Here is a 26,001-nt window from a genome sequence, read left to right as displayed (position 1 = left end):
AATTTTAACCAAAAAAACAAGTCTGGGGAAGGTATAACCCTCAATAGCTTCTGTCTCTTTTTATGATGTCATCTACATCCGCCTTGAGTACTGTTCGAGGAGGTTCTTGAAGTTGGTTTTCGCCCCATGTTTAATTGTTTTTAACTCAGCTCAGTTTCTGAGTATGGCCACTTTTTTACAGTAAATCTTAGATAATGCACAAGAGTAGTGTGCAGCTAACCAGAAAAAAATGTATGATTTTGCAGCTCACCATTCCTAGACTTGTAGTGGCTGCATTTGTTTTCAGCAAATACAGAAAATGCCCGTTGATCTTGCTTGAAATGCAGTGTCCTTGTCACTTGTGTGAGCTGTCCTGGAAGTATAAAAAAAAGATCAGATTTGTGTCAGCTATTATTGTCATCATCCCCAATGTAATTAAAATGAAGAAATGCAGGCATGTTTGAAGTCCAGTAAATAAAACAAATGCAGGCGCCTCTGAGTGTAGAATGTATAAATCACATTGTAATCCCAAATGTGAGTTACTATCAAGGGTACATTTGTTTGGGATTGCTGAGGCATCCATGACGCTGGTCAAACAAGGGAAGCTATCTCTGCCGCTCTGTACTCTCTCTTGTGGCCAGCAAATTATGGTGTAATGGAGGAAAGTCGAAGAGGAGGCTTGGAACTCTCCTTGGACCACAGCGCTATTCGGGAAGGAGCGTACCAAGCCTCCTCTTCGGCTCTCCTCCATTACACCATAATTTGCTGGCCACAAGAGAGAGTACAGAGCGGCAGAGATAGCTTCCCTTGTTTGACCAGCGTCATGGAAGAGAGTACAGAGCGGCAGAAAGAGCTTCCCTTATTTGACCAGCGCCATGGATGCCTCACTGGGTGATCCCAAACAGATGTACCCTTCATTGTAATCCCAAATGTGAATTACTATGTGATTTATTTATTTTTTTCTTTCTTGCATATCTTGGAGTTGTCTTCTGCTTCCCTGCAAAAGGCTGTCCCTGATTCAGTGGACTTTCCCCATTGCAGCCTTCATATAACAGACTATCAGGACTTAAAGTACCAAAATTGTTGTGCGTTTGATGTCCAGTCTGGGTGACAACCATTGCTTCCTCCACAGATACAATGGAGGAGTGATCGTAGCCAGCCAGAGACAGGAATTGTGTTATTTACACTATCACCAGGTAAAAATAAAGGACAAAAAGCCTGAAAAAAGAAAGCTAATGCAGCCACTATATCTAAAGCTTGGTAACCTAGTTTCATAGTAAGGTTGAATAAGTGAGTATCTACAATTGTCCCTATCCCTGTACATTGCACACTCACATCAGTCCCTACCCTCAAGGAGCACACAATGCAAGGTCCCCATTCATATACTAGGGCCAATTTTGGACTGAAGCCAATTAACCTACATGCATGTCTTTGGATTGTCGGAGGAAACCGGAGTACCCGGAGGAAACCCACGCAGGCACAGGAAGAGCATGCAAACTCCAGGCAGGTAGTGTCGTGGTTGGGATTCGAACCAGCGACCCTCCTTACTGCTAGGTGAGAGTGCTAACCACTACACCACTGTGCTGCCCCAATGTATTGCTCTGTTCTTGGGTTTGGATACACTTTAACTTGCATTCAAAAATCTTTTTTCAAAAATGTTTTTTAGTCCAAATTACCAAGGAAAAACATTTAGGAGAACATTTATTATAGAAGATGTAAAACTGTCTTCATACATGGGTGTTAAAATAGATTCTTTACTTTTGCATAGTCCCTTTCACTTATACATTATGGAAATTCAGTATATCTATATTTGTGTACTTTATATTTTCTAAGTTTGCACACAAAAAAAGGAATGTTTTAATTTGGTCAGAAATGGGTGGATGTCTGTCAGAGAAGGTTACAGGCAGTGAAACATCTGCCCGTCCTCAAATGACTCACATGCCACGGGAACCTACTGCAGTCTTCTTCCTAGCTTGGCAGGGAAACATAACATACGCACAGTGAAAACTTTGTTACCTTTTTTCATAGAAAAGGGAATGACCAGTTCTAGGTCTCTTATGCCCCATACACACAGTCGGACATTCCGACCACAAAATCCGTCTGATTTTTTCCAAAACTTGTGTTATATACACACGATCGCACAAAGTTGTCGGAAAATACGATCGTTCGGAACGAGGTGACGTACAAATCGTACAACGGGACTACGTAGAGGCCAATAGCTTTCATCTCCAAATTTTTTCTGACTGTACATGGCCCTTTGTGCATTGGAATGCTCTACACACGATCTGAAAAAGTCAGATCGGATTTTGTTGCTGGAAAATTTGAGATCCAGCTCTCAAACTTTTTCCGTCGGAAATCCTGACAGAAAAAGTCCCATAAAGCCCACACACAATCGGATTTTCTGACAACATAATCCGATCAGACTTTTTCTGTCGGAATGTCGGACCGTGTGTATGGAGCATAAGAGGTTTTCAAAAATTCAACGTGCATTAGGGAGCGTTTCCGACTATTGCTGTTAGGAGTAATTGCCACACATTGTTACCTTTAAGGTGCCCAATCTTGGTCAGTAATGCTTGTATTTGCCACACTGCAAAGTTTAATAATGCCAACTAAGGTCACCCATAAATTAGAGAAGAAAGCCAAAATAAGATTTTGTATCTGGCGACTTATTGTTTATGGGCTACTTTACTATGGTTTGCTTTGTCTCTTACCTATGCATTGTTTCCTTATATGCTTGCCTTTGTTCAAAAGTGAGCAAATACCGTATTTATCGAAGTATAACACGCTCATTCATTTTAAGAGGGAAGTTTCAGGAAAAAAACTAAAATTTTAAATAAGGAACTTTGAAGCAAAATAAGGGTCAGTGCCCATCTGCAGCCTCACCATTGCCATCAACGCAGCCTGATCAATGCCCATCTGCAGCCTAGAGGTGACAGGGAGGGGGACGGGATGAGTGCCGACAGTGAGAATCTCCTATGATAGACAGAACAGTGGTCCAGTGGCAGCCCAGGAGATAGAACTTCCTATTACAGAGGCCGCCAAGTAAATAGATTGGCGGCTAGAATTGAAGTATTGGCATATAACACGCACCTGATTTTTATTGCGAAAAAGTGAGTGTTATACGCCAATGAATACAGTAAATGGTATGCATTGAGAGTAAAAGTACATTGATACTGATTACCTTTAAGCCCAGGTGGTGTTTGTAGCCAGCCATGCCACATCTAACACGGTCTAGGCTAAAAGCATTCAGTCAGTAAAACACATTTTAGATAATTCTTTTGGTATTATTAATATTTTCAAGACAACATTCATCACCCAGCAGCTCTATTAATATTTTCTCGGATCTATGTTTATACCTAAATCACCATTAGGCCCCTTTTATACAGGACGAAGCCTGTAATGTGCATGCTCCTGCTCAGCAGGGGATCGCCCGGACACATCTCCGCCTTTCTCTAAGAGGCGGTCGGATGGAAAAAAAAAAGACTCCTTTGATGCACTATAGGATTGGTATTATAATAAGAAATAGTCAGTGGCCATATCAGTACACAAACCCCATCCATATCTGAAAAATAATTTTACTGCAAATGCTTGTTTAACCACTTACCGTATATACTCGAGTATAGGCCGACCCGAATATAAGCCGAGGCCCCCAATTTACCCCCAAAAAAACTGGCAAACTTATTGACTCGTGTATAAGCCGAGGGTGAGACATGCCTGTCCATCCCTGTGTGTCCGTCCATCCCTGTGTGTCCGTCCATCCCTGTGTGTCCGTCCATCCCTGTGTGTCCGTCCATCCATCCCTGTGTGTGTGTGTGTCCATCCATCCATCCATCCCTGTGTGTGTGTGTCTCCATCCATCCATCCATCCATCCCTGTGTGTGTGTGTCTCCATCCATCCATCCATCCATCCCTGTGTGTGTGTGTCTCCATCCATCCATCCATCCCTGTGTGTGTGTGTATCCATCCGTGTGTGTGTGTGTGTGTGTGTGTGTGTCCAGCCTACCTTTGTCCCGAGCCTCCGTCCCGTGCCTTGCCTCCGTGCCTTGCCTCCGTGCCTTGCCGCCGTGCCTTGCCGCCGCCGTCCCGTCCCGTCCCGTGCCGTGCCTTGCCTTGCCTCCGTCCCGTGCCCTCTTCGTCGGCGGCCATTGTAAAATTCAAAAGCTGCGCCGCCGCCTTCGCCTGTGATAGGCGGAACACTGAATTTCCCAGCAGCCTGTGTTCCGCCTATCACGTACATCATATCATCCTCGTCCGTAGTACGAGGATGATACGATGTCCGTGATAGGCGGAACACAGGCTGCTGGGAAATTCAGTGTTCCGCCTATCACAGGCGAAGGCGGAGCCGGAGGCGCGGCTTTTGAATTATAGAATGGCCGCTGTCTGTCTGCTCGACACGCTGATCGAGCGGGCAGACAGCGATGACTCGAGTATAAGCCGAGGGGGGCACTTTCAGCCTCAAAAAAGAGGCTGAAAATCTCGGCTTATACTCGAGTATATACGGTAAGCCCCGGACCATTTGGCTGGCCAAAGACCAGACCACTTTTTGTGTTTCGGCACTGTGTCGCTTTAACTGACCATTGCGCGGTCTTACGACGTGGCTCCCAAACAAAATTGAAGTCCTTTTTTTCCCTACAAATAGAGCTTTATTTTGGTTGTATTTGATCACCTCTGCGGTTTTCGTTTTTGAGCTATAAACAAAAAGAGCGTCAATTTTGAAACAAAACCGCATTATTTTTTACTTACAGCGATCACTGCGATTAAAATTGCATTGATTACTGTAAAAATGTCACTGGCAGTGAAGAGCTTAAGACTAGGGGGCAGTGAAGGGGTTAATGTGTGTCCTAGGAAGGGTTCTAACAGAAGGGGGGGATGGGACTGTGTAGGGAAACTAACAGATTGCTGTTCATACTCTGAATAGACGATCTATGTTTACACACACAGCTCCCGGTTCTCCGTGTGCCCCGAGCGATCGCGGAAGCATCGGCTCGGCATGCAAGCGCCCTCCAGTGGCCATTTGTTACCGGAGTAACAATGGTGATTCGCGCAGCCAAGCCATGTTGCGCAATACATCTGCTGCGGCTGATCGGCTAGCGGTTAAGTATGACAAATGGAGTTTACACTATAAAAGCTCCTTAAGGGCCAGTTCACACCACATGCAGTCCAGTGCATTTTTTTCCATCAAAAACCCATGGAAAGTAGATTATATGGTTTTCAATGGCAAAGTTCACTCCAGCCCTTGCAGTTCCAGTGCGTTCCAGTTCCAGATACAAAAGTAGATCGTACTGCATGTTTCCTGCCCTGGACTGCACTGGAACGCTGTAAAACGCATAAAAAATGCACCTAAACACACCAAAATCACACTGGAACACACATTATTTACGTTTTTTAACATGTCCTTATTTAAGTTTAAGAAAAAAGTGGGGGGGGGGGGAATGCATTGGACTGCATCAAAAACATGCATGCAGAAATGCACCTGGCACGCATCTGGACTGCGTTTTATGGTGTGAACTTGCCCTAAAGGTGCGTGCAAAACAAAACCAAATCGATTTTATTGTACAGCAAAGAATGTGTAATATTATACCAAGCAAATATAATGGTCTGCCTACAGTAGAGGGAAATCATATTGGTTGGTTTATAATATTGCAATGTGCACATCATGACTGATTTCCTATTTCATATTTGTGAAAATGCTTAAAGTATAATTGAAGGCAAAACTTGTATTTATTTTTGTTTTGGATAGAGTGGAGATTGATTAGAATACCTGTCAGGTTTGTATTGCCTCCTCTGGCCCTGTTAGGTAGATTCCCAGTGTTAACCATTATCATTAAAAGTGAAAGGAAATCCCACATGTTGGGTTTCCCCCAAAACAGTAATAGAGGGGAAATCTTCCAATAGAGATGCTATTTCTGGTGAGGGGGTGGGGGTATTTGCAGGAATTTCCCCTCTCTATTTTGGATGTGACAGAAAGTGAAGGGACATCTACCCAATTTCTCTATGGCAAAAAAATGTATTAAAGAGTTTATGACCCTCCCTTTCTCTAGCCAAGATGAGAAAAAAAGTTTACCCTATACTTCTACTTTAATAGGCCGCGAATTTTGTGCTATGAAAAGTCCTATACTTTACCCTCACTGGATTATGTTTTTATAATTTGTATTTATGCAGGTAATGGAAATATGTAGTGTACCCTGTGCTATAACATCCCTAGTTGATCTAGTTGCTATGATTTGCTACATTCGTGCTATATGCACAGTTTAATTAAACTCGTATCTAAAGCCTCTTCCTCATTGGGGAGGTGAGTGCGTCGGCGGTAAAGCGCTGCTATTTTTAGCAACGATTTACCGTCAATTTCACGTCGCTATTTGGCCACTAGCGGGGAGCCTTTACCCTCACTAGCGGCCGAGAGAGGGTTAAAACCACCGCAGAAGCGCTTTGCCGACGGTATAGCTGCACTGCCCATTGATTTCAATGGACAGGAGCGGTATACGCACCGTTCCTTCACTGCTTCAAAGATGCTGCTAGCAGGACTTTTTTTTTAGTGTCCTGCCAGCGCACTGCTCCAGTTTGAAAGCCCCCAGGGCTTTCATATTGGAGACACGGGAGCGGCTCTTTCAGGGCGCTTTGCAGGCGCTATTTTTAGAGCTGTAGCGCCTGCAAAGTGCCCCAGTGTGCAAGGGGTCTAAAGCCTCATACACACGATCGGACTTTGTACAAACTTTCCTGTGGATTTTTGTACAAATGGCGTCAGCCGAGAACTTGTATTGCATACACACGGCAGGACTTTTTCAGCCAACTTTCACCAAATCATGTGGTTTTTCTGCTCTTTACTGCCACTTTTGATCAACTTCTGTATTGTTGGCTGATCTTTTGCATTGGTTCTGAGCATGCGTGTTTGTACTTTGTACAAAAGTCCTATGGTTTTCTGTACACACGATCAGACTTTGCTCCATCGGACTTTTGTTGCCAGAAAGTTTGTCCGTTCACACAGCCAACAAAAGTCAGATGAAAACCAAAAAAGTTTGTCCGATGGCGCGTACACACAGTCGGATGTTGCTCCAAGACAGCTAATTTGCATGTTTGTTGTCAAAAAGTCTGATCGTGTGTATGGGCCTTAAGTGTGCTATGGGAGGCTTAATCTGTGCAACACCTGTAAGTCAACTGTGCCAAATATTGATATATTCAAAGTAGTGCGTTGTGTGAAATTGTGACAGCCAGATTTATTTTTAGAGGGAGCGGAGAAACATTCTGTGTTGATTAAAATAACCGCTTGACGGTCACTCCTACTGTGTCTTCTGAGAAGCCATTTATGCCGTAGAAGCCCAGAATGTACAGTTATGTCTGGGATGTTTTAGCAGAAAGAATGTTGGCCTATAAAAGATATCTATTGAGTCTGTATTTTTATAAGCAGGAGCAATAGTCCGCATCTTTGTTTATTTTTTGCTGTGCGTGATGTTGTGACCTCCAATAAAAATTGAGTTCTTCTCTGTAGACTATAGACTTCTGTGTGAAGACCAGCAAAGCCTTAAAATAAGCAAACCATATGGGCAGCTTCATTTTCTGTACGTAGAAATAGCACATTTGTTGAAAAAATGTCATTCACTTTAATAAGGAAAGTTGGGAATGAAAATATTTCAGTGCGCAGAATGACCTTGCCCATAACACCTCAGAATAACACTTTGTTGAAGGCTTTGGTAATTAGCTGCTCCAGGTGTGTACGCTTTCTGTTTTTCTTTCCAGTCTTAAAGACAGATGGTGCTCTATAGTTTGTAAGCAAACAGTTCACAGTTAAGGCTCATACACACTGAAAATCAGGAATGTTTTTTGTCCGAGGACCTTTCGTACAATTTTCGTATAGTGCATACACGACTTTTGACAGCAGATTTCCAATTTCCATACGAAAATTACTGAATTGACAAACTCTAAAATTTTTCTCATACGGGAACAGGACGAACGATTTTCGTTTAACTACTTCAGCCCCGGAAGGTTTTACCCCCTTAATGACCAGGCCACTTTTTTGCAATATGGCATTGCGTTATTTTAACTGACAATTGCACAGTTGTGCGATGATGTACCCAAATAAAATTGATGTCCTTTTTTTCCCACAAAATAGAGATTTCTTTTGGTGGTATTTAATGGCCTCTGCATTTTTGTTTTTTTTGCGACATAAACAAAAAAGAACGACAATTTTGAAAATAAAAATATTTTTTTTACTTTCTGCTATAAAACATATTCAATAATAATAAAAAAAAAAAATCGAATTTCTTCATCAATTTAGGCCAATATGTATTCTGCTACATATTTTTTGGTAAAAAAAATCCCAGTAAGCATATATCGATTGGTTTGCGCAAAGATTATAGCGTCTACATAATAGGGAATATATTTATGGCATTTTCATTTATTTTACTTGTAATGGCGGTGATCAGTGATTTTTAGCGGGACTGCGATATTGCGGTGGACACCTAGCTGAAACTTTTGACACTTTTTTTTGGGAGCCGGTGCGGTTATTACAGTGATCAGTGCTAAAAATATGCACTGACACACTATAAATGACACTGGCATCAGGGGCGATCAAATGATTTAAGTGTATTCCCTAATTGTGCCTTCTTACTGTTGGGGGGGGGGGGGGGGCAGGCAATGGGCACACTGCATTGGACACTGTGATCCGCGTTCCTGATTAGCAGAAACACTAGATCAGTGTCCATAGCTGTTTGCTTGTTTACGTCAGCAGAGCACCGTTCTGTCTCTGTGGGGAGCAGTCGCGGGTGGCCGACCCGCTGATTGGCTCCCCCTCTGGCCAATCGGCATGCGATCATGCATCCGGCTGCGAGCACGTGCCCCCAGTGCAGTGGCTATTGACAAAAACATGTACAGGTATGTGATTTTGCGCAAAAGGTGCGCCTTGCTGCAGTATATGTACAGCAGGCGGTTGGGAACTGAATAATGTGTACCGTTTTCTTACTATTTTAATACAAGAAAAATCAGAAAAGAAAGCTTTGTGCATGATCAGAAACTGCAAAAAAAGGACTTTGTCGTAGGAGAATTTTCGTATGACTTTTTGTTTATCGGTTTTGATTTGCTGTGAAACAATGAAGAAAAGTTTCCTGATTTTCTTATAGTGTGTACCCTACTTTAGATGCAAACAGTGTGCTACTGCCGCCATTTTATTTATTAATAGCACCTTTGATTTTATTTAACCACTTGACCTCTGGAAGATTTATCCCCCTTCATGACCAAAAAAATCCCAATAAGCGTATATTGATTGGTTTGTGCAAAAGTTATAGTGTCTACAAACTGTGGGATATATACTGGAAATTATTTTACATTTTTTATACTAGTAATGGCAGTGATCAGCAACTTGGAGCAAGACTGCGATATTGCGGCAGACAAATGGACACTGACACTTTTGACATTTTGTGGGAACCAGTGACACTAATAACGTTATCAGTGCTAAAAACATGCACTGTCACTGTACTAATGACACTGGCTGGGAAGGGGTTAAACATTTAGGGCGATCGACAGGTTAAATGTTTGCCTAGCCAGTGTTTGTGTGAGATGCTTTTACTAAGGGATGTGATGGATTTTAGGAAGAAAATCCATTGCATCCCCTTTCAGAATGGAGCTCTGCCTTGTTTATGTAGGCAGCGCTCCGTCCTGTGTGTCTTCACAACAATTGGCGGGTGCCGGCAGACATCCATTGGCCGAAACCTGCTGATCGGCTTCTGCTGTGGACTAATCACAGCAGATGCGGCATGCCCCCTACATGGAAGTGCATTATCACATGTGTATATATAAAGAATGCCCACCCTGTAGCAGTAAATCTGCTATAGGGCGGTTGTTGAGTGGTTGGGAAAAACTATCTTGTGAAAAATATTTAGTCTGCAATTGCCGAGCTCTCTACACCATGTGCGCAATTATTAGGCAAGTTGTATTTTTGAGGATTAATTTCATTATTGAACAACTACAGTGCTCTCATTCAATCCAAAATGTTAATAAACCTCAAACCTGAATATTTAAGAAATTAAAAGTGAGGTTTTGGCTTTCTTAGAATATCTTTTTGCACAATTATTGGGCAACTGTTAGTGTGCAGAATTATTATGTGACTAAATGAAAAGTGAAAATTTTCCCATCTCACTTGTTTGTTTTCATCTGTTAACCACTTGCCGCCCGCCATATAGCAAAATGACAGTGGCAAAGTGGTTTTAATATCCTGACCGGATGTCATATGTCGTGATCGGGAGCGCGCATCGCGGCGATCGTTGCTGTGGGGTGTCAGTCTGGCACACCGCAACTACGATCTCAGTAAAGAGTCTCTAACGGAGGCTCTTTACCATGTGATCAGCCGTGTCCAATCACAGCTGATCACAGTGTAAATAGGAAGAGGCGGTGATCGGCTTTTCCTCACTCGTGTCTGTCAGACGTGAGTAGAGGAGAGCCGATCGGCTGCTCCTCTGACAGTGGAGGTCTGTGCTGAACGATTATCAGCACAGCCCCCCCGAGGATGCCCTCACTGCACCACCAGGGACGCCACCAGACCACCAGGGATGCCAGTCAATGCCCATAATGGATGCCAATCAGTGCCCACAATGGGCATCACTGATTGGCATGCATTATTGTTTGGCACTGATTGGCATCCATCCCTATACAATACTGTACACTACAATGCCCATCCATGCCGCCTATCGGTGCCCATCCATGCCACCTATCAGTGCCCAACTATGCTGCCTATAAATGCCCATCCATGCCGCCAATCCGTGCCACCTATCCGTGCCACCTATCAGTGCCTATTTGTGCCACCTATCAGTGTCTATCTGTGTCGCATATCAGTGCCACATCATTGGTGCCCATCAGTGCCGCCTTATCAGTGCCAGTCACTGCGGCCCCCCGTCAGTGCCCATCAGTGAAGGAGAAAACGTACTTATTTTTCAAAGTTTTGTAACTGAAACAAAAAAAAATGTTTTTTCAAAATTTTCGGCCTTTTTTTATTTGTTTAGCAGAAAATAAAAATCCCAGAGGTGATCAAATACCACCCAAAGAAAGCTCTATTTGTGGGAACAAAATGATAAAAATTTAGCTTGGGTATGGTGTAGCATGACCACGCAATTGTCATTCAAAGTGCGACAGAGCTGAAAGCTCAAAATTCGTCTGGGCAGGAAGGTGTATAAGTGCCCGGTATTGAAGTGGTTAAAGTGAGAATAATAACTCGAAATGTACAAATAAACATTTCTGACATATCAACAAAAAAAAATCGGTCACCAATGTAGCACCTCCTTTTTTCAATAACAGTCATAATATGTCTTCCATTCATGGAGTCTGTCGGTTTTTTTAAACTTTTTTTGCAGCAGCAACCACAGCCTCCCAGACACTGTTCAGAGAGGTGTATGCAGGTGTATACAGTTTTATGGCTGAACTCGCATAGAAAATAGTGCAGGGACTTGTTTTACCCTGCACTAGAATCAAATTGCATGGGTGTTCTCACCTACGCAATCCGATTCCTGTGCGAGCTCACAGTGCGATCTGTGAGCTAAACTGGGGGTGTCATTTATGACACCCGCAGCGGTTTGCACAAGGCAGTGTGAACTGCCTGCGGGAGAGGTTCCCTCATCACAGAAGTGTGAACCCGGGTAAAGGTTCAGTCCAGCATAAAGTAATATTTCTGTTATAAGTAGTTACCTTAGCAGAGGGCTGAAGCTCTTTTCTCTGTTTCCTTGTGGTTTTGGATGTTCGTACCCTACATGGTTCCCACTCTTTCAGTTGTGTTCTTTTCCTTTTAATTGCTTTGGCAGCTGTGTTGGCCTGGGAACTAAAGGTCTACACCATCATAGTCTCATTTCTCTCTCTTCCCTTAACTGATTGAAGTAAAACTAGATTGTTTAGTCTTGGTCACTGGGATTTTTTTACTTCAATTTTTTGTATTTTTTGTTAACCTGTTACAGATGGTATGGATAGGAATGAAGAGAGACTGTTTGAGGGACCCTTGATCAACTGTCATATTGGAGACTCATCTTCTGATATAGAATTTTAATTGTAGTATCATACCTTCATGGCATATAGTCTTAACCTGTGGGTTGCAATCAGTGGTTTGTGATCCTTTTCCATGTGGCTTTCAGCTGGACAGGTTGGATATGCAGAAGACACAACGTAACATGTCCTCTAATAGGATAATAATTATGTTATGATGGTTTCTACCTCTGTTAGCTTCAGCAGCAAGGCCAACTCACGAAGGAACGAAGCCATTTTGGCCAGTAACACTGTGTAATTTGCCTCTCAGCTGGAGAGTATTATGTGCTGAACATAAGATACATAGATATAATCTTGATGTGTTTTGTCTTCAAGAAATATAGCTGTTTATATTTTAGGTATTTGGTGCATGTACTTTTGTGGGCAGTTTTTATGTGTGAGAAAGGGGGGGGGCTGTAATGTGAGGTACTGGTGGTCACTAGAGTGTTCTGGTTATGTTTTGTAATAGTGAAGGTTTGGGAAGTAGAGGAAGCAATCATTTTTAAACTTTTCTTTTCTTTTCTATAAAGCCTATATCCAGAAATATCTGTTTTCTCAGGCATGGAAAATCTTTCTTAAATTGAAATTTTAACCCCAATTTTCAGGACTTCTGCCTTTCTTTTGAAACAAACACTAAGTATAATATATAAAACATTTTTGAAGTAGTGATATCACATGTTAGGTCTACATGTCATTACCGGTGTTCTATCGAGAAATGCCTCTGATGGGGTCTGCGCATGTGCAGCATCACACGTCACTTCAGCTGATATGTTGATCAGTTGGCGTGACGTAAACAGAGCGCATGTGCAGATCGTTGGAGGCATTATTATATTACTTGTCAGATTCTGCCTTGCTGTTGCGGGGCGGGTCTTTGGTTTCTGTCTGTTGGCAGGGTCAGTGTGTTAAACGGGGGTTTTGCCTGTGTCTAAGGGTGGATTAAAGCACACACAAAACCCACCCTTCAACCCATCAACAACCTGCCCAGCTATCACAAGGCTGAATCGGACAATTACATTCTCCTTTGGCACATAGCAGATTGTCGGATGCTGCCACTAATGATGTGTGCATGCGCTGTGTTTACGTCACGTCAGCCAATCAACATATCAGCTGGAGTGACATTGCATACTGCGCATGTGCAGACTCATCGGAGACATTTTTTCAACGGGAGTCATTATTCGATAGAACACCGGCAGCCATAATTTTCATGGACTATAGTAAATTTGTGCAGGACTAAGACAGCGTATTGTGAGATTTTTTTTTTATAAATTTTTTTAGGAGCTTTATAATAGTTCATTTGTAATAGGGTATACCAGGATGATATCGTATATAGTTCTGAAATAAATTTCCTGTTTATAACACTAGACATAGAGTACATCATTCAAGAGATGCTTTCTAGCCTTTAAACTATATAAGGTAAAGTCAACAGCTTTATCTTTTGCACATTTGAAACTCTGCCTAATGTTCCTGTCTAACCTGTAAAAATTGCTTCATGCTTCATGTCAAATCAATCTTTATTGTCTTGCAGCTGTTCCTTTATATGAATGTAATAACAAATATTCTTGCCACATTTTCTTACAGCTGCAGTAGCTATCTGAGTTTTGCTGAAATTATTTTGTAAACCAGACTATGTATTTGTATTCATTATTAATGCATTCACCATGTGGCATTGACTACAGATGCTAGAGAATAAAATGGAGATTGTTGCCACTTTGTCACACCGTATTTGTGCAGCAGTTTTATAAATGCAATTTTTAGGAAAAATACACTTTTTAGAATAAAAGTATACGTAAACAGTAAAGTTAGCCCAATTTTTTTCTATGATGTGAAAGATAATGTTACACCAAGTAAATTGATACCTAACATGTCTTGCTTCAAAATTGCGCCCGCTCGTGGAATGGTGACAAACATTGGCATCTCCATGGGTGATATTTAACCACTTCAATACAGGGCACTTTCACCCCCTTCCTTCCCAGCCCAATTTTCAGCTTTCAGCGCTCTAGCGCTTTCAGTGACAATTGCGCGGTCATGCTACACTGTACCCAAATGAAATTGTTATCATTTTGTTCGCACAAATAGAGCTTTATTTTGGTGTTATTTATTCACGACTCCGTTTTTTTTTTTTTGCGATATAAGCGCAAAAAAAGCGGAAATTTGGGAAAAAAACAATATTTTCTTTTTTCTATTTGAAAAGAAATCCAATAAAATCAAATTTTGTCATAAATTTAAGCCAAAATGTATTCTGCTACATGTTTTTGGTAAAAAAAATTCCGTTAAGTGTATAATAATTGGTTTGTGTGATCACGGACATATGTACGCAAATGATCATGTACATATGTGTGCAGGTGATCACGTACATATGTGTGCAGATAATCATTGGGACATGTGATTTTAGTGGGACATATGTGGGGGACATGTTTTTATTATTAGGGACATGTGTTTTTATTATTTGGGGACATGTATGTTTTGGGGACATGTGTGTTTTGGGGACATATGTGGGGACTGTGTTTTCACTGTGTGGTGTGTTGTGTGTTTACACTACACTGATGATCAGTGAGTAAAAAGCTGTGAAAAGCAGCCCATACTCACTGATCATCAGCCGGCTGCAGCGTTCTGCTCTCCTCTTCTCAGCGGTGACTTCCGTGTGAGGAGAGGAGAGCCGATTGCCTAGCAACCGGCTGTTTGTTTACATCACATGACGGCCGTGATTGGACACGGCCGTCATGTGATCAGGAGGGCCAATCACAGAGCCCTCCTGCCGATCTGAGATGTGCCGTGTCCGGGTGACACGAGCACATCGGGATCGCGCCGCTGCGCGGGCAGACGCGCGCGCGATCCCGCTGCTCCTGAATGACGTTCCTGAACGTCCTATCAGGAGCAGGCGGCTCCCACCCGGCCGTATATATACATTGGCCGGGTGGGAAGTGGTTAAAAATGTCTACAAATTTCCAGTTTTGAGTTACAGGGGTGGTCTTGGGCTAGAATTATTGCTCTCGCTGTAATGATCGCGACGATAACTCACATGTGTGAGCATGTCTTGCATATGTGTTCGCTTCTACGTGTGAGTTTTGAGGGATGGGATGCTTTCGTTTTTTTCTTTTTTCGTTTTTTACGCTGTCCCATTAAAAATAAATTTGGATCACTTTTGTTCCTATTTTAGGGATTGTAAACAATCCTTGTAATAGAAAAAAAGCATGACAGGGCCTCTCTAGTGAGATCCGGGGTCAAAAATAACTCAGATCTCACATTTACACTTGAAAGCAATAAGAAAGAAGTTTTTATTTTTTTATTTTTTTTTTAATTAAAAAAAACTTCACTTTAAGGCCGGAGGGCGGATGTGACGTTTGACAATGCTCCAGTCCTCCAAGGGCATAGAGTCAATTGGGGACCATAATGCCTTCACTCGACTTCCTGCCCATCCATCCCGGTGATCAGATTGTTTCTGCCACTTCCAATGGCGCTGGTAAGCGGCGGAGACACCTGTGAGGGGGCGAAGGGCACCTGCCCTAAAAGTAATCTCGTGACAAATCCACTGCCGAGACCACTTTTATGTGAAAGAGGACCATCGGCCGTGAATAAAAATACAGAGGTTATGGCAGCTATTTGCTGCCATAACAACAGTATTTAATGTCAAAGTAGCGACTTATATCCACGGTGGGCGGTCCAGGAGTGGTTCATTTGTGTGTATAGTTGTTTACCTAGAGTTAGGCTTTAACCTGCCATTTATATGTCATGACTAGACAGGAGCTTCTTCAATGTGGGTTGGATATATCCATACTTCCTTCACACTTATGGGCCTAGTGTGCATTCTCTTCGCCACCTGCTTTAACCCCATGAACAAGCACAAGCACCTTCATTCTCTTAAATAGGTTTCGATCGCCTGGCATTGCACTCGCCGAAAAGAGCATGGGGTTTAATACTTGCTGCGTAGCACAGCATCACAACCATGGCTCTGCTGCCTCTGCAGCTCAACGCTAGGTTTTACTGCCATCCAACCCTATGTGTTAACGACCTTGAGTAGTGCACCCAGGCACAGTGTCCACAAATGTGATAGGTAGTCAGGAAGTTAGATGCCTAATTTATGCCCCTAGAGAGCCTGAAGGTTCTCCTTAGATTTGGGACCTCTGTGTGGCTAGTTTGTAAAAAGGTCTCACACGTGGTAATGCCGTACTTGGGAGGTGTAGCGGATTGTGTTTTGGGGTGAATTCTAATTAGGCCAATGCTGTGTGTTAGAAATATCTTAGAGCCCTTTCATACCGAGGGCGTTTTGCAGCCGCTATAGCATTAGAAATAGCGCCTGCAATCCGCCCTCAAACTGCTGCACCAGTCATTCCAGTGTGAAAGCCCCGAGGGCTTTCACACCGGACCGGTAGGCTGGCAGGACATCAGGAAAAGTCCTGCCAGCTGCTTCTTTGGAGCGGCGAAGGAGCGGTGTGTTTACCGCTCCTCCACCGCTGCTCCCCATTGAAATCAGTGGGGCAGCGCTGCATTACCGCCGGCAAAACACCGCCATTGCGGGCGGTTTTAACCCTTTCTCGGCCGCTAGCAGAGGTAAAAGCGCTGCGCTAGCGGCCGAAATGTGCTGCAAATCCGACGGTTTTACCACCGACTCTATAGGCTCTGCAGTGTGAAAGGGGTCTAAACCATTGACAAATTTGTTTAAAAAAAAAAATGATCAGAAGACTCACAGCGCACTGCTCCAGTGTGAAAGCCCTCAAGCTTTCACACTGGAGTGACAGGAGAGGCGCTTTGCGGGCGGGCACTATTTTTAGCGCTATAGCACCTGTAAATGCCTTGGACTGACTATTTTCCAATAAGGGCATTTTGGGGGTATTTGTACTGTCCTGGCATTTTAGGTGCCTCAAGAAATGTTTCAGGATCAATCAATTTTCAGATATATGTACTATAGTTTTTTTTTATAGCTTTATAACTTTCACACAGAATAAACACTATACTGATTTGTGTTTTTTTGGGGGTTTTTTTTTACCAAAAAAATCGAGCAGAATAGTTTTTGGTCTAAATTAATGAAGAAAGATTATTTTAATATTAAAGGTCTATAACAGAAACTAAGAAAAATGTGGGGGTTTTTTTTCTTCAAAATTTTCAGTGTTTTTTTCCTTTTATAGAATAAAAACCCAAAAGAAAGCTCCGTCTCCAAAATTCTTAATATAAAATTCATGTGGGCACATTGTTGTCTGGCTGAGTAAGACCACTTTCACACTGAGGCGCTTTTCAGGTGCTTTCGCGATGAAAACAGCACCTAAAAGGCTCACAAAAAATCAATGAATGCTTTCACACTGATGTGGTGGCAGGGCTGTGAAAAACTCCCCTCTCCATTGAAATGAATTGAAAGCTCTTCAAAAGTGCTCAGTGTTTTTACTGGCAGTTTAGAAGCTCCTCTGTGTGAAAGTGGCCTAATTGTCATTTAAAGTGTGACCACACTGAAAGATGGCCTGGACTGAAAAGGGGTGTAAGGTTCCTTTCACACTGAGGCGCTTGTAAACTGCAAGTAAAACACTGAGCATTTTTGTATAGCTTTTCAGGTGCTTTTGAAGAGCTTTTCAGGCGCTTTTGAAGCGTTTTCCAATCATTTCAATGGAGAGGGGCATTTTTTCACCACCCTGCCAACGCACTGCCCCAGTGTGAAAACATTCATTGATTTTAATGAAAATAGGTTTCCGGGAGATTTTTTTTAGAGTGAAAGCACCTCAGTGTGAAAGGAGTCTAACAATCCAGTCTTCAAGTGGTTAAACAAAGTTGTAGTGCCAGGTGATACAGCCCAGTTCTAATGATTTCTAATGACTGTTATTTTTCATTTGTAGACCAGAGATGACTTTCTTGGTCAAGTGGATATTCCTCTTTACCAGTTGCCGGTATGTACTGTAAAGATATGTATGAACACCCTAATGTTTTGCTCTATACCTTTAGTAAACTTAATCTGCAGATCAAATCCTTGTTTTTTTCATTTATGTAAGGCCAATAAAGCGGATATGTGTGCTTAGTTCAAATGCAAATCTAGCCTGCCGGGACTGAAGCTCTTACCTTAAGACTGAAACAACCACATAGCCTTTTGGCATATAAAGGAATATCAGGGTTTGTAAATATGAACATAATTAACTTTATCTAAGCTTAGTGTTTTTGGAAAATGGCAAGCACACTACATTGTTTTGCAGACAGCTGCCTCTCCGCCACGTGATGAAGTGGTTAACTTACAGTAAGAGATGCAGACTGGATGTGCTGCCAGACAGGCGTTTCTAAGAGTGTTTATGACTCTGACTGTGTTACAATCTATGTTTTATAGCAGGCATCCTTGGTTGGTTCACCCATAAGCCTATACAGTTAAGTGACTTATCAAGCACATTGAAAATTTTGTAACAGTTTCAGCAGTTTTCAGCTTTATATATAATTCCAGAATGTGGCACAGTAAGAGTTGATACAGTATATGAGATTTATTATTGGGTTCTAACAAACATTTTAGTGTTGTCAGGTCTTTGTTTTTAGACTGTTGGTTGGTACCATTAAGTGTCAGCAACATTTATTACGGAGGCATTCACTGAAAAACTGTGAGATGATATATATTCAGTAGTTAACCACAACTTATCTACTTATTCCATTTCCCAGCGCTTCTGGGGTCCATCTCTATCTGTGAAGACCTTTTAAGAGTCCAACACTTAGGACAGGCTTGAGGGCCTTGAGAACCTCAAATAAACAATGCTCTAGTTTAACTGGTGAAAACAGAAACTTTCACAACTATTCGTGTGCAATTCCAGATCTTCTTTTGTAACTAGTTTTCTTATATGGCAGCCACCTGTCCCCCTAATTTTGCTAGCAATGCAATACAATTATTCAGTTCCGTTGGGTTCAGTATGATTAGATATAGGTTAAGACTCTAGTTACAGGGTTAATTTCAATGAATTCTTTAGTATGGTAGAAAATGCTGCAAATGTAAAGAAATTTCCATTTAGAAACCGATCGATCTCATGCATAATTTGAAGGTCTCTTTACATTACATCAGAGCAACCATTGTAGTGGTTACATTTTTGAGCATTTTAACTGCAAGCACCAATATTAGATGCCTGTAGAAAATGACCAGTTTGAATGACCACATTTGCTAAAGCTTTTTTTCTTTTAGTACCTTACTTTATTTTTAGATTAAACTTTTATACAAAATGTTGTAGATTGCATTATATTGACCTATATATATATATATATATATATATATATATATATATATATAGATATAGATATAATCTATATATATATATATATATATATATATATATATATATATATATATATATATACACACATACAGTTTGATGGCAACTTTACCATTGTAAGTCACTACTTTAATTTAAGCCTCATGCACACAGGGCATTGGAATGTATAAACCTTAGACCCGTCTTGATGCATTTATAATTTTGTCTGCTCTTTAGGTCCTCTCCTGAATGTAAATGCCAATGTGTGCATTAACACAAGTTAACATAGAGGTGCTTTTACAGGCTAAAAAAAAACACAAATTGCCTGTAAAAGAGGCATTTTTAAGCTCTGTGTGCATGAGGCTTTAGTCTTCATTTTGTTTTCCAATTGTTATTTAAAGAAGAAATTAAACATTGCATACATCTTTTTTTTTTTTTTAAATAACAAACATGTTATACTTACCTCCACTGTGCAGCTCGTTTTGCACAGAGTGGCCCCGAACCTGCTCTTCTAGGGTCCCTCGGCGGCGGTCTCTGCTTCTTCCCGCAGGTACTTCTCACGTTCATGCGAGCTCCCTCGCATTGTGAGAAGCACCTGCGGGCATGCTCCCATTATACAGCCGGTGGCTATAGCCGCTCGCTGTATCACACGGCCCCGCCCCCCGGCGCGCCACGTCATTGGATGTGATTTCCTTCAATCCAGCCAATCAGCGGCCAGGCTGAGCGGCGAAGAGGACGGCGGGGGCAAGCGCGGGACTTTCAAGGGGTGAGGTAAGTAAAACGGGGGGGGGGCTGGGGGCGCCGGCACTGTGAGATGTTTTTTCACCTTAAGGCCCGGTTCACACCGCTGCGGGGGGAGATCCGGATGTGATTCGCACAGCAAATCACATCCGATCTCCGTAGCGATGCGAGTTCAGCCATACAGATAGTATGGCTGAATTCGCAGCGCTCCCGCAGCAAACTCGCACGGGACCCTTTTTTGGGTCCGCAACAGAATCGGATCGCATGGGGGTTCACACCATGCGATCCGATTCCTGTGCGAGTCGGCAGATCGCACTGCGATATGCCGACGGATCTGGGGGTGTCATTAACATATCATTGACACTCCCAGCCGTCCGCATAGGGCAGTGTGAACTGCCGGCGGGAGGTGTGCGATGCGGGTAAACGCCGCGGATTCGCGGCGTTCCCGCATCGCTATAGTGTGAACCCGTCCTTATGCATAGAATGCATTAAGGTGAAAAAACATTTACCTTTACAACCCCTTTAAATTCTGTGGTGTATATTTTGCAAGGTGTGAATACAGTGTTCAGGGTTTATGTAAGGGTCAGATTGTTATAATTTTCTGTTTAGGAGTGTGAGGCTGCATTCACACCTGAGCGTAGCGTGTTTGAACGTTTTTACCGGCGTTTTGTCACACTACAACGCGCGACAACGAGTGTTTTGACACACTACAACGCGCGACAACGAGCGTTTTGACACACTACAACGCGCGACAATGAGCGTTTTTTAATTTCGGCGTTTTTTTTTCAGCCGATAGGAAAAATATTTTTCATCTGCTTATTTTTTCTTGAGCAGATACAGCGTCAAAACGCCCGTAGAAACGCTCGTTGTCGCGCTAAACGCTCGAATCGAGCGTTTCCATTCGTTTCTATCGCGCTAAACGCCCAAATCAGCCCAATTCGCGCGACAAAAAAGGGTCCGGAACTTGTTTGAGCTTCAGGCGTAGGGCTTCAGGCGACATGGAGTGGAGATGTGAACCATCTCCATTGAGAATAATGGATTTTTTCCCCTCCAGCGTTTTGTAGCTTCAGGCGTAGGGCTACAAAACTTTCAGGTGTGAACGGGCTGTTCGAGTTAGTATGAAAGTTTTATAAACAAGCAGTAAACACATTAAAGAGGTTGTTAAGCCATGCAACAATCCCCTCTGCTATGTTAAATGTCCTCAGTGCATTTGTTTTTTTAAAAACTGCCGATGTGTACTCCATTTCAGAGCGCCCATCGGTGCTGACATGACCAGCCACTACTCTCCTCTCTCGAACTGACAGAAAAGCAGGCAGGGCTGAGAAGCCCCCACTGATGTCAGCCAGGGGGAGAGAGGCGGCTGGTCATGTGAATGCCGATCGGCGCTCTGAAATCGGGTACACAGTGGCAGTTTTAAAAATAAAAAATGCACTGGGGACATTATTTAACATAGCAGAGGTGATTATTGCAAGCTTGTATTATGAAAGCAATAGGATGGGAGGATCGTGGAGTGGACAGAGCTGACAGGCAGGGAGAGGTGGAGGACAGAGGGAGACACAGGAGAGCTGCAGATAGCTGCCGGTGATGGAGGATCGTAAACTGACCATGGTGTCAGGTCTCAGCAGCCATAATAAACTGTGGTCAGTTTACAGAGGGGAGGGCAGAGCCAGGCAGGATCACCCAGGTATTTCAGGTGATAGGGCCAAATTACACAGCGCAAGCACTGTGTTGTATTACATGCTTCAAGGGAACAGAATCCAGTTTTTGGGGGTTAATAAACACTTTAAGGTTAAGTACCAATAATGTGCCAGTATGTTTATTTGAAATAACATGAAATTATTCTTAATGTGAAGAGTTCCATTGAGCCCTTTAGAATAAAATCTCTTAGAACATCTCCAAGATTCAGAGGGTAGGGGTTTTTCTGTCTCTGTATTACATTGATCTTGATGGTATAAAATAAATTAACAAGATTGGTTCTCTTAGGAGAAAAGTGATCAATGTATATAATATTGTGAAAAACAATTAAAACGTAATTGTGAAAACTCTGCGCCATGTACAAAAGAAATATCAAAAATATATCAAATCTATAAAGAAATTTGTTAAAAAAATATAAAAAATAAAATAGAAAGCTGCACCCTATATATAAGAGGTGGGAAAAGGAACCTCCTCAATAGTGGAAAAATAACATATTTAGGGGCGCTCTTAATTAGTGAGAAAATAAAACACTCACTTAGCAACAGTTAATAACCAATATGTGTAACACCACTGCCACAAATAATTGATCAGTAATACATAACAAACATTATTATATTCCCACTCGTGATCCAATATAGATGGAAATGAACTCTTCACAAATTAATTCAATCAAAAAAGTCTTGTAAATGTGCCACTCAAGCTTTTCTGATAATCTCAAAACTGCAAAATTTTGCAAACTATGATCGATCCAGAGATCTTGCATATACCTCCACCAAAAGGACACCGACACCCAATCGTGAGATGCAAATAAAATCTGCTTACCAGATTTGCTTGACCACTTTAATTAAAAAGTAAGTCAAACAACGCCTGTACAGGTATGTGCCTGTTCATATATGACATGGATGCATAGGATAGTGCCTCCCCTTTCAGACTTTCAGGCGGTATGTAGAAAAAAAGCATAGAAAATCCATTGTGTAATACTGCTTTTATTAGTAAAAAAAATGAATAAAAAAACACAGCCAAATGGCTCCTTACATTCATGTGTGCCTGACCCGGGCAAATAGCTTTACCGGCGGTCTACGGCCGCTAGTGGGGCGGTTTTAACCCCCGCTAGCGGCCGAAAAAGGGTTAGAACTGCCTGCAAAGCACTGCTGCAGCGAGGCTTTGCCAGCGGTATAGCCGCACTGCCCCATTGATTTCAATGGGTAGGAACGGTGAATACACCGCTCTTTTCACCGCTGCAAAGATGTGGCTAGCAGGACTTTTTTCAACGTCCTGCTAGCACCCTGCTCCAGTTTGAAAGCCCTACGGCTTTCACACTGGAGTGAAAGGGGCTGGTTTTCACAGGCGCTATTTTTAGCACTTGTAGTGCCTGAAAACCACCCCAGTGTGAAAGGGGCCTAAAGAGGAGCTTTTTTATTTGGATAGTTTAAATAGGGTGAGGTACCATCTATTAATAATTCTTTAGAGAAGTTCTGAATGATTGGAGCAATGGTTTTCCTTATAGGAAAGTTTTATGGCTTTAGACTAGGGATGCACCGATACCAGACTTTTAAGACCAAATCTTTTTCCCAAGTACTCGCCAATACCGATTAATACCACCTATTTTTAGTGTCATGTGACAGTTTTCTTAGGCTAATAAAAAATTATTACTTAAGGCGGCAGTTAGCCCCGGTTCTCATACCGTATGTTTAAACCAAACCGGCTTTCTATAAGACCGGTTCACACATGAGTGGGCTGGCCACTGTGATTTTAAAAAATAGTCCGATACGATTTTTCAGACTGGTATAGGTGGGATTTCCAGTGTTGTACACTCTAAATGTTTGCGCATGAACCGCAAAACAAAATTACATCAGACTTTTTTTACAAGCCCCATTGAAACCGACCTTGAAAAATATGTGAACTGTGTCTTACCAAGCTGAAGGTATCGGCTTTAGTATCGCACTTAGTATCACTTTATTATCGGAGCACTTGCACAAGTACAATTACTTGTGCAAATGCTTAGTTTTGGTACTGGTGCAACTCTACTTTAGACTATTCAACTATCCCAATCTGTTGTATATGCATGGTATGTGTTGCTGAGAACTGTATTTTAGCTGATATTTTTTATATATATACACACACACAACAGGAAAAATAAGTACTGAACACATCACCATTTTTCTAGGTAAATATATTTAAGGTGTTATTGACATGAAATGTTCAGCACATACAAATAAACCAAAACAAATAGGTTCAGAAATTAAGTTAGTTTAATAAAATAGAATGACACATGGAAAAAGTATTGAACTAATGAAGAAAGTGAGGTGCAAAAAGGCATAGAAAGCCAAGAAACCAGGTGAAATCTATCAGTATTTAGAAAGCAATCCTGCCCCCTTGTCAGTGCAAATTTATATCAACTGGTTCCTTCTTAACTGATGGCCTATAAAAAGGTGTCTCATTACTAAGGTGTTACACAGGAAACATCTCATGGATAAACGCAAAGAGCTCTCTCAAGACCTTTGCAACCTTTTTGTTGCAAAGCATACTAATGGCATTGGTTACACAAGGATTTCTAAAGTTCTGAATTCTCCAGTGAAAATTGCCAGGGAATTAATTTAGAAGTGGAAAGAACATCATTTCACCATAAACTGGCCACAACCAGGTGCTCCTCGCAAGATGTCTGACAGAGGAGTGAAAAGAATTATCAGCAGAGTTGTGCAGAGCTTCAGAAAGACCAGGAATTAGCCATTACAGTTGTTTTAACCACTTGTCGCCTTCATTATACTGCAGCAGGTCGCCATGATCCCGCGAACCGTCATAGCTATACGTTGGTCCCCTTAAGGGGGATAGCAGGCGTGCGCTCTACAGTGGGGGTGCCGATGCTCAAGACCAGCGGTCATCGATCGCGGGCACGAGAGGCAGAACAGGAATGTGTGTGTGTGTGTAAACGCACACATCCCAGTTCTGTGAGAGAACCACAATCTCTCATCTCCTATAGTCAGTCCCATCCCCCACAGTTAGAACACACACACAGTTAATCCCTTGATCGCCCCTTAGTGTTAACCCCTTCCCTGCCAGTGACATTTATACAGTAATCAGTGCAATTTTATAGCACTGATCACTATATAATTGTCAATCGACCCAAAAATGTGTCAAAGGTGTCCGATGTGTCTGCCATAATGTCGCAGTCTTGATAAAAATCGCAGATCGCTGCCATTATTATAAAAAAAAAAATGCCATAAATCTATCCCCTATTTTGTACACGCTATAACTTTTGCACAAACCAATGAATATACACTTTTTGCAATTTTTAGTACCGAAAATATGTAGAAGAATATAGATTGCCCTAAACTGAAGAAAAATTTAGCTTTTTTTAAAAAGATTGGGATTATTTATTACAGCAAAAAGTACAAAATATCGTTTTTTTTTTTTCTTCAAAATTGTCGCAATTTTTTTGTTTATAGCGCAAAAAAATAAACACCGCAGGGATGATCAAATACCACCAAAAGAAAGCTGTATTTGTGGGAAAAGAAGGTTGTCAATTATGTTTGGGTACTGCGCTGCACGAACGCACAATTGTCAGTTAAAGTGACGCAGTGCTGTATCGCAAAAAATGGCCTGGTCATTGAGCAGCCAATTCTTCAGGGGCTGAAGTGGTTAAAGAAAACAAGTAATGCAGTCAACCTCCGTAGCCGGTATGCACATTCACCACGCAAGGCAATATTGCTGAAGAAAAAGCACATTGAAGCTGGTTTAAAGTTTGCTGCATATCATTTAGACAAGCCTGTGAAATACTGGGAGAATATAGTCTGGTCACATGAGACCAAAATTGAACTCCTTGGATGCCAGAATACACACCATGTTTGGAGGTCAAATGGCACTGCACATCACCCCAAAAACACCCCAAGTTTGAAAGTGGGAACAGCGTGGTGTGGGGCTGTTTTTCTGAATACAATACTGGCAAATGTCATCTCATTGAAGGAAGGATGAATGGAAAAAGGTACCAAGACATTCTTGATAAAAATCTGCTGCCATCTACCAGGATGATGAAAATGATATGAGGGTGGACATTTCAGCAAGACAATGATCCCAAACACAAAGCCAAGGAAACCTTCAATTGGGTTCAAAGAAAGAAAATAAAGCTGCTAGAATGGCCCAGCCAATCACTTGACTTGAATCCAATAGAAAATCTATGGAAAGAACTAAAGATCAGAGTTCATAGGAGAGACCCACGAAACCTCCAAGATTTGAAGATTGTTGTGGAAGAATGGGCCAAAATCACATTTGAGCAATACATGCGACTAGTTTCTCCATACAAGAGGCATCTTGAAGCTGTCATTACCAACTAAGGATTTTGTATGAAGTAATACATTTCAATTAGCGTGTTCAATACTTTTTCTCATTTTATTACACA

At 42.0% G+C, this 26,001-nt stretch overlaps 1 protein-coding gene across 4 annotated transcripts in view; it reads left to right on the top strand.

Annotated features, from left to right (window-relative positions):
- The window catches only part of NEDD4 (NEDD4 E3 ubiquitin protein ligase), a 261,538-nt gene that overhangs the window by 109,663 nt on the left and 125,874 nt on the right, over positions 1-26,001 (top strand). For all 4 annotated transcript variants that reach the window (XM_077474123.1, XM_077474121.1, XM_077474120.1 and 1 more), the window contains one exon: positions 17,793-17,843. In XM_077474123.1, coding sequence (XP_077330249.1) covers positions 17,793-17,843 — 51 coding nt within the window. The remainder of the gene's footprint in view (positions 1-17,792; positions 17,844-26,001) is intronic.

This window comes from Lithobates pipiens, unplaced genomic scaffold (genome assembly GCF_037356315.1).
Source record: "Lithobates pipiens isolate NorthernLeopardFrog02 unplaced genomic scaffold, aLitPip1_a1.2 Scaffold_8, whole genome shotgun sequence".
Classification (NCBI taxonomy): domain Eukaryota; kingdom Metazoa; phylum Chordata; class Amphibia; order Anura; family Ranidae; genus Lithobates; species Lithobates pipiens.
Note: the sequence above shows the minus strand (reverse complement) of the source record. Positions and strands in the feature narration are given on the sequence as shown.